At 46.4% G+C, this 14,320-nt stretch overlaps 1 protein-coding gene across 1 annotated transcript in view; it reads right to left on the bottom strand.

Moving 5' to 3' along the window:
- Positions 1-14,320, bottom strand: part of CIROZ (ciliated left-right organizer protein containing ZP-N domains) — a 31,038-nt gene that overhangs the window by 12,600 nt on the left and 4,118 nt on the right. The window contains exons 3-7 of the mRNA XM_088464217.1: positions 10,893-10,991; positions 6,772-6,896; positions 4,509-4,652; positions 3,205-3,243; positions 996-1,130 (exon numbers count right to left, since the gene is read on the bottom strand). Coding sequence (XP_088320343.1) covers positions 996-1,130; positions 3,205-3,243; positions 4,509-4,652; positions 6,772-6,896; positions 10,893-10,991 — 542 coding nt within the window. The remainder of the gene's footprint in view (positions 1-995; positions 1,131-3,204; positions 3,244-4,508; positions 4,653-6,771; positions 6,897-10,892; positions 10,992-14,320) is intronic.

Below are 14,320 nucleotides of genomic sequence, written 5' to 3'. Positions count from 1 at the left end.
TCTATGTTTTGGGCAGAGGTTAAGAGGAAGCAATGGATTTCTATTTTTTTTCATTTACACTGCTAGAGAAAATGTATTTTAGCCCCACTTACCTGTGTATCGGCTCTGGCTACAGTTGATCAGCTCTCTCCTACATGAGGCCACTTTATGTTTCCAATCCCCCTGGTAAACCTCATATGTATAAATGTGTAGATGGAAAATATCCTAATGTTCTTGTACGGCTGAGCACATGAAACAATGCGTGTGCACAGATCAATATGGGAGCACAAACGGCTTCTGAGTGACATTGCCGCTTACTGGCACAGGATCGTCCATAAACAGTAACTGCAGTCCATGCACATGACCACTGAGCCAGTCTGCTCCTCCCTCTCTGCTTTATAAATCACATTGTGTCTGTGCATCATGTAAGCTGTAAAGGGTTTCCCCATTCCAAGAGCCTTGGACCTTGCAGGGTGTCTGATCTATTGGAATAGGGGGTGTGACCTATTGGAATAGGATGTGTGACCTATTGGAAATAGGGGGTGTGACATATTGGAGCAGGGGGTGTGGCCTATTGGAAATGGGGGTGTGGCCTATTGGAAATGGGGGTGTGGCCTATTGGAATAGGGGGTGTGGCCTATTGGAATAGGGGGTGTGGCCTATTGGAATAGGGGGTGTGGCATATTGGAATAGGGAATGTGACCTATTGGAATAGGGAGTGTGGCCTATTGGAATAGGGGGTGTGGCATATTGGAATAGGGGGGTGTGGCATATTGGAATAGGGGGTGCCTTATAAAGAGACAATCTTTTGCAATGCAAAGCTGAAATTAGTTAAGTGGCAGCACAATTATGCTACAAGCGTGCAATGTCTGGCTTAGCCATACATCTGTAGTCATTAGCTTGTGTCCCATACTGCAATGTGCTATCTATATGTGAGGTGATGCTATTTCACTATTTAGCATATTCCATATTTTATAAAAATTTTCACCAAGTGCTACTGTCCAGCTGTTACCTACCTCCTTGGTATCCAGCAGTGGCCCTCGTTGCCCTCTCACTGTTACACTGAGGTTACTTATCTCCACTTCCACACCCATCAAACTGGCATCATCCACTGAAACGAGCAGTTCCCCATGAAATAAGAGAGACCATTCCTGAGGAAGGGGAGAGGGAGAGGGAGAGGTCCAGGTTACTGAGGGAGAGCTGGTTTGTGAGAGGGGTGTGACCTTGGGACATTGTGGGAGTGGTTGGGCAGACATGGGGTGTGGTTGGGTGAATTGAGGGAGGAGTTTAGCTGATTGTAGGAGGTGTGGCTAGGGGGGGTCCTCGTTTAGTATATAGTAGCTGGGCCACAATCCCACAAGTAGTTACTGCTCCTTCCAGCCTCCGTTATGTATGAAGTGAATCACTACGTGGGACATTTGTACGATCTAATGTAACGGTCAGATGTAGCTTTCACAAAAGGTGCTCGTAGATGGTGCAAAAGGCGCCATACTGAGAGTACAGTGCTAGCACCCGGTGGGTCCCCATTGTGAGGGACTGATAGGCCGTGCTAGCACCCAGTGGGTCCCCATTGTGAAGGACTGATAGGCCATGCTAGCACCCGGTGGGTCCCCATTGTGAGGGACTGATAGGCCGTGCTCGCACCCAGTGGGTCCCCATTGTGAAGGACTGATAGGCCATGCTAGCACCCGGTGGGTCCCCATTGTGAAGGACTGATAGACCGTGCTAGCACCCAGTGGGTCCCCATTGTGAAGGACTGATAGGCCGTGCTCGCACCTGGTGGGTCCCCATTGTAAAGGACTGATAGGCCGTGCTAGTACCCGGTGGGTCCCCATTGTGAAGGACTGATAGGCCGTGCTAGCACCCGGTGGGTCCCCATTGTGAAGGACTGATAGGCCATGCTAGCACCCGGTGGGTCCCCATTGTGAAGGACTGATAGGCCGTGCTAGCACCCGGTGGGTCCCCATTGTGAAGGACTGATAGGCCGTGCTAATAACGGGAACATGTACAATGAGCACAGATGGGCTGAGGACATCACAGAGTGTCATTCTCATTGCTCTGATGAGGCAGAATACGGACATACTGTACTCGGTCATCTTGTATGGATGCTCCTATGTACAAGACTAGAGGATGACGCTCGTCTCTCATCACTTGTCGCATACAGAGAGGGGCTGATTCCGGGCTGCACAGAAATAAAGGCAGCAGCATCGCTCCCATCCATTCGCCTGCTCAGGTAGCCGCCATTACCATCAGCGCACACTTGCACGAGCCCTATACCTGGTCCCTCCAAAATCAGACGCAGTTCTGCACACGCTTGCGCAGTATAGGCCGCAATTTTGCCTGGAAACCCTCGAGGCGCCCTCAGAACTCAGTCTATGCGTAAACACCCCGTTGTGGCCCGATTACACCAACTCAGACACAGGTGCAGACGCCACCACTCTAATTCCCCTGTAGTTGCGCATAGTGGTGTCCGCTCAGCTGCGGAGCATGCACAGAGCCATAACGCTGCGGAGCATGCACAGCCATAACGCTGCGGAGCATGCACAGAGCCATAACGCTGCGGAGCATGCACGGAGCCATAACGCTGCGGAGCATGCATAGAGCTATAACGCTGTGGAGCATGCATGGAGCCATAACTCTGCGGAGCATGCATAGAGCTATAAAGCTGCGGAGCATGCACGGAGCCATGACGCTGCGGAGCATGCACAGAGCCATAACGCTGCGGAGCATGCACAGAGCCATAACGCTGCGGAGCATGCACAGAGCCATAACGCTGCGGAGCATGCACAGAGCCATAACGCTGCGGAGCATGCACAGAGCCATGACGCTGCGGAGCATGCACGGAGCCATGCCGCTGCGGAGCATGCGCGGAGCCATAAAGCTGCGGAGCGTGCGCGGAGCCATGAAGCTGCGGAAGTCATTACGCTGCGGAGCAGGCACAGAGCCATAACGCTGCGGAGCATGCACAGAGCCATAACGCTGCGGAGCATGCACGGAGCCATGAAGCTGCGGAGCATGTGCGGAGCCATAATGCTGTGGAGCATGCATAGAGCCATAACGCTGCGGAGCATGTACAGAGCCATGACGCTGCGGAGCATGCATAGAGCTATAAAGCTGCGGAGCATGCACAGAGCCATAACGCTGCGGAGCATGCACAGAGCCATAAATCACATGATCCTGCTGCTAAATGGAGTTTTATGGAAGTCTGAATATATCCAGCATTACCTGATCATCGGAGCTCCCCAAAGGCATCGGCCGAGACACCTGCAATAGCCGGAGACACCAGATATACAATAAATGACATAAATGACCTGATCTACAATCACTGCTAATAATACAAATATAAATGGTGTCTTATCTATTGGAAAGCGCAGAGCCTATAAATGATCATTCTCTCATATAATAGTAAGTGAAGCCCCAGCCTATACATATACCGCGACATCTATTTGTTCCAGAAAGTATTATTTTTATTTCACTATTGGTCCCTTTTCATAGCATTTTTTCCTCTGCTGACATATAATTCATATTAAGGCCCGTATTCAATAAGCTGCGAAAAGCCGAAATCCGCGAAAAAGTATCGTCGATTGTGACTTTGCCTCTGAAAAGTATTGCCGTATTCAATTCCATCCTACCTGCTTCTCTGTGTCTTCTCCTGCTTATGCTGACTGAGCTCTGATCTCTAAACACTGCAGTGCACTTCCTGGTCACATGACACATCCAAGGTGTACATCAGTGCTCAAGGTACGCCCCCCCCATACTAAGAGGCATGCCTCTATTAGCTCTCTTTCTATGCAGCTTACTGCCTGTGATGTGGCCCCGCCCCCAGCTCTGCAAACAGTGTCTGAATATACAGAAGCGAGGCTGAGCTGTTGCTGCCTCACCTCTAGTCTCCATGCAGTCCCAAGAAGCTCCACAAAGCTGGTGAGTGTTAACTATAAAAATGATTACAATAAACAAAGACAATGTTTATAAGTTATAATCATCCTCTTTGTATTATTCTAATAATTTTTATATGAAACCTCAGGAGTATGACAGGGGAGGCTCAGCCTCCCCTGCCTACAAGGACTGCTTGTCCCTGCTCTGCACATGCTACATGTGCCCCCCTGCAGTGCAGCGTGGTGGTACCACATGTGCCTCCTCTCCCGGTATGTCCAGGAACCTCTGGAGTCTTGGGCTACTATCCTGGATGCCTAGACAAGTTTCTTCACGCTCCATTGTACATTGTATAACAGGGTGTGGGGTCACAGCGGTGGGAGAGGGGCTACAAATATGGGTCAGAGTTTCTGCTGGATTTCAGGTGCATCCTAGTGAGTATGGAGGAAACATTTACCATAGGGATCAATAGGGATCACAGTCACCAATGATCTACATGGGAGGAAGTCAATTCAATGCCATGGATGCGATGTTGGCACTACTATATATGGTCGATATGTCCGCAGCCCGGCTTCCCGGCGGCACATCGTGCTGTATTGAACCCTATAGGACGTGCTTTCTAGCCATAGCGCTGGCATTATGCCGTCAGTCAGTACCTGCACATAGTTAGGGTCACATCGCACTCTCTCTCTTCCCAGTGCCTCCGTCATCGCCGGGCACCTCATGAGGTAACGGTCACTGTGACCTCCTCCCGCTGATGTCTTCTTTACCATGTGGATTTCTAAGACCCGGAATCCATTCTATAGAGACAAGAGCAAAGCAGATCACCGAGAGACCTATAGGTATCTGTGCCACAGGCCCCCACCCCAAAGCAGGAGAAGACGGGTAATTGGAGGATTACAGGCCAGACTATATCCGTATGTTATAGACCTCACCGGGGGCAATCGGTGAATGCGCACATTGCTGACCGTTACGGTAATATGACATAGGATATGTTTGTGACCACAAGGTGCTGAGAAAATGGTTCATGCTCCGGCAAGGCGCAGCCATCGCTTGTCATTGAGTTGCCCTCATTAACTGATAATAATTAGCAACACAACATAGTTATGCACCATAAAGTGAAACCGTTTCCGCCATATTTGGGCGCGGCGTACACACTAGTCTGCGGAGTTCGGTAACGCTGTAGGAGCCACCGTGATAGTGCTGGACATATTACTGGCCCCTGCTGTCAGGAAGGAAGAAGTATGAGGACTATGGGGGTCATTCAGACCCGGTCACAAGCGTTAATAGCTCGCAACTGGGTCAATGTTCCCCCACTGGGCATGCGCACGTCGGAGCCGGCTCCGACGTGCGCATGCGCGAGATCCGGCTAGCGACTGGCGCTCCATCGCTAGGGGTCTTGCACCAAAGGGGGCGAGCTGTCGAATGCGAGTGACAGCTTGCCCCGTTTGGGAGGCGGACAGGGGGCCTGGCCGGCCAAACGGAGGCGTTTCCGAAGGAACGCCTGCCGTTTGGGGGCGGCCCCACTGACATCAGCAGTGATGTCAGTGGGGAGCTTCCTGCTCGATCAGAGCAGGAAGATCCCTGAGGCTTGCGAGTGCCGAGACCCAACCTTAGGGTCTCGTCGCAAGCCCGATAGTCTTGACCATCGCGACCATCACCCTGGTCGGTCGCTAGAGCTGTGGGCGGTAACCCACAGCTTAGCGATTGACCAAGAGGCGACACTACAAGATGCAAGCGGCCGCCCTCATACAGAGCGACCGCTTGCATCTAACGACCGCCTCTGAATGAGGTCTTATGTGTGTACAGGGCATGTAGCTCAGGTTAGATAGGTGTCCCTGATGTCTACGCACGCCAACACCTCGTATCTTCCGTCCCATTGATGACTGACCTTATAGACTGCATCCTGATATTGTTTATTTTTTTACCTTAAATTTAACTCCTTTACGTATTAAGATTGGTCTGTGACTGCCATCTGGTTTCTGAACGAGAAAACCCATCTTTCTCTGATAATTCGGTACAGGGATGATTACGCCTGAATCCAACAGACTCTTTAAGGCCTGATGTACGTCGATACATGTCGGTCTGTCTGTCGGCCATCTTGCTGCAAAGAATCTTCTCTGAGTTGGAGCAGAGATGCTGATAATATAAACTCTTTCTATAATGTCTGTTACCACTTGTCTATGGAAGACGTCCTCCACTGCTCTCTGAATGACAGTAAGCGGGCACCTACCTGAGAAACCTCTGGGTGTATACCCCACTCCACCCTCCCATCAGACAGACATGTCCTGGGCCTCTGAAGTCCTACGTGCACTGACTGGAGGTGGCTTCCCATTGGAGGAGCTACCTGCCAGTCACACACAGGACAGGCAGCCCCCGGGGAGAGCGGTCTCCAGTTCCAGTGGAAGCCGCTGCTCTGCCTTTTGGTCAGCCCTATAGGGCTTCTCAGGGCTGCAGTCAATGCAGCCCACAGAAGCCCGGTGTTATGTGCATGAACAGCGCCACCACCGCTCATGCACATGCGCAGGTCTCAGCTTCTCATTGCGCAGGTGGCAGAACCCATCTGACCGCGTGCCAGACCAACAGCAGCGGCAGACCCCTCAGGTAAGAGAGCAGGAGCCTCTGCTGCTAACAACTAAGATTTAGAGGAACCCGTCTGGGTCCATCTACCAATATAGCAATCCAAGCTAACTCAGGGCTGACCTACTCCTTCAGCAGATAATGAATAACTGAGGAGAGGTTAGAGGGGGGGAGCTTTTATACCACTCAAAAATGAGCTCATTAAATGCTGACGCATCTTCCCACACTAACCCCATGGTCCTGACGTGTCCCACAGATGAAGGAGGGAGACACATGCAGGGGATGCCTGAAGCAGCGGCATAAGTATAATGTTCTCTCGCTGGACATTCGCAGCCTCACCTGGGTCTGCACATTGCAGGCTGTATAATGAGCTCGGAAGACAACATTTCCATTGGAATCCATGTCCAAGGCATAACGGCACCCGGAGATCAGGTGATTGGCGCGATCTAGGGAGCTGAGGCCGACTGTAACACAGGACAGAGCAAAGACAGAATATCATTCAGCTATGACCGGTCTATAAATAAGAAACCATACGGACAATATCACAGAAAATACATGTATTATGCGGCCAATTCATCATCACTAAGGGACCCGTTACACATGCGGAAACGCCCATTATAAGGCCGCCTAATGTTCAGCAAGCTTTGAAAATTTAACGTTTTTGGTTTTCATTTCCGAGAATCAACACCGTCTTCAGATGACGCTGACCATGACATGATCATAATCCACATCTATTACACTGTATACAGACATAGGACACTACACCCCCAACATGTCCTGTACATGACCATAATACACATCTATTACACTGTATACAGACATAGGACACTACACCCCCAACATGTCCTGACCACTGTACATGACCATAATACACATCTATTACACTATATACAGACATAGGACACTACGCCCCCAACATGTCCTGACCGCTGTACATGATCATAATACACATCTATTACACCGTATACAGACATAGGACACTACATCCCCAACATGTCCTGACCGCTGTACATGACCATAATACACATCTATTACACCGTATACAGCCATAGGACAGTTTGTTTAGAGCTTTGTATCGGGTTGGGTACTGGATGCCGGTGATCAGAATCTAGACATCTCAACAGGGTTAGGATACTGACACCGGTCGGTAATGTGATATAGTCGGGGTAGGGGGGTTCCTCTCCTGGGGTAGATGGACACTTCCTTACACACAGCAGCCAGGAAACAGCACACCAGTCCAGGGTTTTCAGGCAAGCTGGTTGGAACCAGTTTTGTTTATTTTGTTGTTTATATTACACAATAAAACATAAAAATAAGTCCTAACTAAACAGGTTATTCCCTCTCTACAAGTGGCAGGGCCTATTGCCTTACCACAAACACAACACTTCCAAATATCACAGTGTCTCTGAACAAACCTCAGTGTCTGTTCCCCCCAGGGTATGGGAGCCACTGAACCAAAACCTAACACAGCTATATGAACCACTTGCAGGTGCAACTACTAATCAGCGAATCTGGGACACACATATGCCATCCCAGACTTCTCCAGTGCTTCTACCACAGTAAGTATCCTAACTCTCCCCCTCCCTCCCTGCAACCTAAACCTAACCCTCGCCCCTGAGTGCCTAACCCTAACCCCACTACTTACCGTTGGGATGCTGGTGCCAGGATTATGACCACATCCCCATTGTATCATGTACAGGGGATAGAATACTGTATACAATTATTCCACATCAGTTGGAAATACAGGCTATTAGCGATATTCTAAACAGAGATGCAGATTTGAGTGAGAGACACAGGCCTTTTCTTATAGATTTTATTCCCTTCATTCTTACTCACAATTATTTACTTTTTTCTAACACTTTTTACCTCCAAACTATGGGGACGGCCATGGGAACTAGGTTCACACCGAGTTACGCCAATCTCTACATGGGGCAGGTCGAGGACCAGCTGGTGTGGGGAGGCGGACTCGGTGGAAGCCTAGTTCTCTATAGCCGTTATATTGATGATCTGTTTATTATTTGGGATGGGAATTCTGTGACAGCCTCCAATTTTGTTCATTCTCTCAACACCAACACTTCTAATTTGGTTTTCACACATTCTTATAACAGGAACAAGATCAATTTACTGGATGTGACCCTTGAAATTTGTGACAATATGATCATCACTTCCAACTATATTAAGGAAGTAAGCATTAGTGCCCATCTGCACATCACAGGCCATGGAAGACAAATATTCCGAAAGGCCAATTATTACGATTAAGGAGAAACTGCTCAACTGAAAAGCTATTTATTGAACAAGCAAAGGAGATGTTAGAATCCTTTGCAAGTAGAGGTTACCCTGCATATATTTTAGAGAGAGCTTTCAAGGAAGCTCTTTCTACAGATAGAGATTTGCTGCTAGTCTCCAAATCAAAAGTGGAGCAGAAAAGAATGAAATAAATGCTAATTCACCTGCCAAAGTTTCAAAGTTCAATAATGAGTCTAATGCAGTAAAACAAATTATTAAATCTAATTATAAAGTATTGAAAAGTGACCCAATACTCAGAGTTTCTTCCTTCTAATCCAGAATTTATATTTAAGAAAAATAGGTCCCTGAAATCAATATTAGCTCCCAGTCTTATGAAGCCTGCTACAAATGAAAAAACAAAAACACCTCTGATTTCCTGGCTAGCACCCAAACCTATGGGATTTTTTAGATGTGGGAATGGGAGATATACCACATGTAAATATGTCATTAATAAAACCTCCACCATAACTACGATGGCAGGAGATGAGAAGATCACAAGTTTCATTAATTGTAATGCCTACTGGGTAGTTTATATTTTACAATGTGGTTGTCATTTGAAATATGTAGGACGAACAACTATACCACCTAAGGTACGTTTTATGGAACACCGCAGAAATATTTTAAAGAAACTACCCAATCATAGTGTTCCTAAACATTTCGCAGAATATCAAAGAGGTGATCCTGATTCTCTGACGGTAATGGTTCTTGAACATATCCCCTGACCTTACAAGGAGGAGACAGATTTAGGAAGTTATGCCAGAAGGAGATCTATTGGACCTTTCAGTTAGACTCTCTGTTCCCTAGTGGATTAAATGAGGCTCTAGAACTCAATGTAGTATTATAATGAATTATGATTATATTTTATATGTTTTATTTTTTTATCCTCAATTTTCTCACCTTTCATGTGTTTAGCATATATGTTTTGGTCCTTGATACATAATTCCAGCTATTTCTAGGATTGGGTTTCTATTGATGCACTATGTACAATTATGGATTTATTTTTACAGTTAAAAACAATAGTAAGATACATATTGCTTAATAATTGTTTGCTATCTGCATCATTTACTTATATATTGCTGGTTTCCAATAGACAAGTCATCTGTTCTTACAGTGGTAGATAACTCTATATATTTCCAGAGGTTATATCACGTGACCCAATGTTTGATAGATCATCTATAATGGAAAGTGTGTGTGGAACGCAGCGAAGGCCATTGCTGTGCTCCATCACCACATCCGGGTTGAGCATGTGATCTAAGGAGAATGATCACGAGGACTCCCGAATAGACGGAGCCATACAGAATCCAGCGCTTGGCGCCACATGTGGAACGCAGCGTCAGTTGCCGCTGCGTTCCACTTACACTTCCTGGTTGACGGCTCTAAACACTCCAAAAAACGGAGGTGTACAGCTATGAATTATACTTATTGAAGTGAGTACTATGAATCTTGAATAGAATGTTTTATTATATGTGAAGGTTTTGCCTCTTATGTGTGATTTTGCATCTGATATAGAATGTTGATGTATGATGAAACTGACTTGATTGAGCTCACCTGTGAGCAATTAATGGTAGTAGAAGGTACTACATAAAGAGGGATATGTGGCCATATAGACACCTTGAAAAAGCTGCCAACAGGCAGTGAAACGCGTTGGTGGAGATATCCTGTTTTTATTGGCACTTCACACTTGGCCCCTGGCACCTGACATCTACGCACCAGCACGCTGTGAGATTTGGGAACAGCATTTGGACTTGGGACATTATTTGGAATATCAACGACTGATCCAACATCTCAATACAAAGGATTGCTTCCATCTCTGCGTTGGAGAATACCTCAGTGTGGGACCATCGCTAATTCAGGACAATCTTGAGGCTACACTTCAGCCGGTAATTCCATTGTCATTCCCATGCGGGTACTTATCAATTGCCCACTCACAAACAGTGCTTGTACTCTTATCTTTATCTACATTGGTGCATTAGGGCCCATCTACAATTGTGTCATTTCATAATTATCAACATATGTTGGTGATAACTAGACCTATTGTCTTTTTAACAATTCATTAAGTTTTAATTCCTGTGTACAGGTTTAATAAATTGTAATTTTTACGATTCTCTAGCGCTGCAATTATTCAATTATATTAGAATTCTGTAACCTGTCTGGACCACAACATGTATTAGTACCTGGGAAGTGCAGGACTTGTGACAGCCAGAGTAATAATCCATTTATCTGTCTTCTCATCACCCAGAGCTCCATAAAGTCCAGAAAACACTCAACATTATCTGTGGAGCAGAAATCAAGTTATGAGAGAGCCAGAGAGAGGGAGAGCGAGAGTGATGAGTTAGATAGATAGATAGATATGAAAGATAGATATGACATAGATAGGAGATAGATAGATATGAGATAGACAGATATGAGATAGACAGATATGAGATAGATATGAGATAGATATGAGATAGATAGATAATTAGATAGACAGATGGTTAGGCATAAATAGAGTGTTTGGGCACTAACTGGTATGTATTTATATGCTTTGGATGTAAACATTATGTAGTCTTTATGACATATATTTTCAGAGTGCATATATATCACGGAATTTACCATGTATGGCACTTGGTCTAATGACATCATATTTAGGCAATAAATGCGCATTGAACTACAGCAGCCAATCAGCAGTTAGGTCCTATGAGGTAATTAATGGGCCCATTTGTCATAAATATTTGTGGCATATTCCCAGAAAACACCTGTTTTCGGGTAACACAAACAAATATCAAGGCGAAAATTTACTAAGAATCGTGTTTGGTCCCAGTTTACTTGAGAACAACACTCTGAGCTTCGCAGTAATTCAGGAGAAGTTTGTAAACACAAAAACGCAAATTTTCTAAGATTCGAGTTTTGCCTGAACAAGTCTCCTGATTCTGTATGCGATCGTGTTTCTTCCCGAGTTTCCTGTGTCTGACTGACACCCGACTACTGGAGAAGAGCACCGACCTGCGCCAGGAGGTAGGTAAGTATTTTTTTTTTTAGCGTGTGTATTGTCATTATTTTACTATTTTCTTAACAGTGGGGGTATGGGTGTCGGCTGCCTGCTGGCACTTATACTTCCACAAGTGCCATGAGGCAGGCACGCTGGCACCTGTAGTCCCACTGTAAAAAAACAATAGAAGACATCTATTATGCACCCACCAATCAGGGGTGCAGGGAAGAGCCCAGAGCTTCAGCCTAGGCCTAGGGTGCTCAGGAGAGGGGGGACTCCTTTATTTGGGGTCCCCACCTCCCCTGAGATTTGTGGCCTGAGCTGACTAGCCTGGGGTGTTAATGCTTTGGCCTGCGTGATCCGGTGAAAGGGTCCCCTGGCTGTGGCATTATACCCTGGCTAGTTTGAGTCCAGTGCTGTGGACCCCCCGCGCCATTTTTTTCCTTGTGTTTTTAATACGGACTGGCTGACACAGCCCAGTGCTGGTTCATAAAACGTGGGGGAACCCTACACATTTTGTCCCCTGTATTTTTAGAACCAGGACTGGCTGAAGAGCCTGGGGCTGGTTATGCCTTGTAGGTGAGGGGAGGGAACCCAACTTTTTTTTAATTTAACACTTTTTAGGCTATTCACAGGCGAAACACACACAGATCACACTGATGTGTGTATGTTTCTGACAAAAACTCAGCTCAGGAGGGGCTCTATTTGAAACATCTATTCAGGACCGAGTTTGCTAAAATTACGGCCGTGATTATAATCACATTTCTTGGTAAATTCCCAAGTTGTATTCCTGGCTATGAAAAGTATGTGCGAGTTTGGCCCATGGTGGATTTATCTGTATTTGTGTTTTTCACTCGTTTTTTAAAAAGAGTTTTATGATTTCTCACCCGAGTTCTAAAAAATGTCCAAACACCACCGGAGATTGCAATCTCCACCAGACATGGAGCTTAGTAAATTTGGGGCATTTTCAATTAGGTGCGAAAAGGCCGTTTCTGTGGAAAAGCATTGCCGGTGACATTAATTCGCCAGGCGAAAACTTATCCCCGAATTAAATTCCAAAGACTTTTCGCCTGTGTGTAAAGTCAATGCATTGGAATCGTCGAAAAAGATTTGCCTATGAAAGCTGTCGAAAAAAAGTCCAGAATTGAGGTTTTGGGGTGCAAAATTGCAGGAACGACACTGCAGCCTTGGGACAGCCCCCCAAAGGTAAATTGTTTAAAAAAATTTTTTTTTTAAACTTAACAACACCCCAAAAAAATAGTTTGAAAGAGGGGGCTAAAAAGACTCCAGGGGGGGGCCCCAAGTATGCCCCAGGTGGTTTTAAGTTTGCAGATGCTAGTGGAAGGTGGATTTTTTAGGTTTTCTAAAACTTCACTTTAGCAACTTCAAAATATGCTAGCACCCATTTTCTGCTACCCCAAATTTGCTGGGACTGCTTAGTTTCTGCAAAAAAACCTTCTAAATGCTATTCTTCACCACTACTGCAAAGACGCTAATAATGAGATAGATAGACAGGAGATAGATAGATAGATAGATAGATAGATAGATAGATAGATAGATAGATAGATAGATATGAGATAGATAGATAGATAGACATGAGATAGATAGATAGATAGATAGATAGATATGAGATAGATAGATAGATAGATAGATAGATAGATAGATATGAGATAGATAGATAGACATTAGATAGATAGATAGATAGATAGATAGATAGATAGATAGATAGATATGAGATAGATTGATAGAAGACTGCGGACCTGATTGAGACCCGCTCGCTAAGGCGTGATCGCTCGGTCTGAGCAATTTTTGCCCATCTACGCATGCGTATAATTCACAGTGCGTGTGCGCAAGTCATTCATTGCGATCTGATTTTGGTTGCTGGTAAGCTACTATCAGGTCGCTGCTCTGAGTGACAGATAGCGCCATCTGTGGGTGGTAACAGGGGAAGGTGCATGTGAACGGGGGAGTGGTTTTGCGAACGCAGGTGTGTCTGCCCGCCAAAACGGTGTTTAAAGGGCGTATATAATTAGCAAAGTAGCGTCATTGTACACGTCACCTGCATGTATTTCAGCCAGCACTGATCGCTGTGCTTGCAGCAGGGAAAGGCAACCCCAAGGGCTGCGAGCTGCTTCGATGGCTCACGATGGTCCCGATTAATCAGACATTTCCCGAAGATGACGTGTGTTGTGAGAGGCAAGGGGGCGTCTTCAGACACTTGCGAGCGCACTTTGCCGTAGGTTGCTAACATACAGTGGGCATCCTTACACGACGCAGTGCGAGCGCTTAATTTAAATATCCGGTCCTTTTTTGCCAGCGAGCGATCGCATCTTGCGAGCGGGTCTGAATGAGCTTCTGTGTTATAATTGAATGTGGGGAGCGTGCAGACAACCTGTCCTTATAATATTGCTAGAATCAGCTGGAGATTTTCTCTGCCTGTTGGGACTTAGGGCCTGATTCAGACCCACTCGGGAGCGCATAGCGCTCGCAAGCGGGTCGATGGTTGGGCAGTGCACGCGCGTGGCGTGCGCGAGCCCTGTAGCGAGTGAGAAATCACTTGCTCCAGGGCTCGCTACAAGACGGGACGGCTGCCGATGTTGATCGACAGCTCGCCCCGTTTTGTAGGCGGGTCGG

The sequence above is a fragment of the Taudactylus pleione genome, unplaced genomic scaffold (genome assembly GCF_031769625.1).
Source record: "Taudactylus pleione unplaced genomic scaffold, aTauple2 ptg001613l, whole genome shotgun sequence".
Lineage (NCBI taxonomy): Eukaryota > Metazoa > Chordata > Amphibia > Anura > Myobatrachidae > Taudactylus > Taudactylus pleione.
The sequence above is the reverse complement of the archived record's forward strand: the minus strand, read 5'-3'. Positions and strand labels throughout refer to the sequence as shown.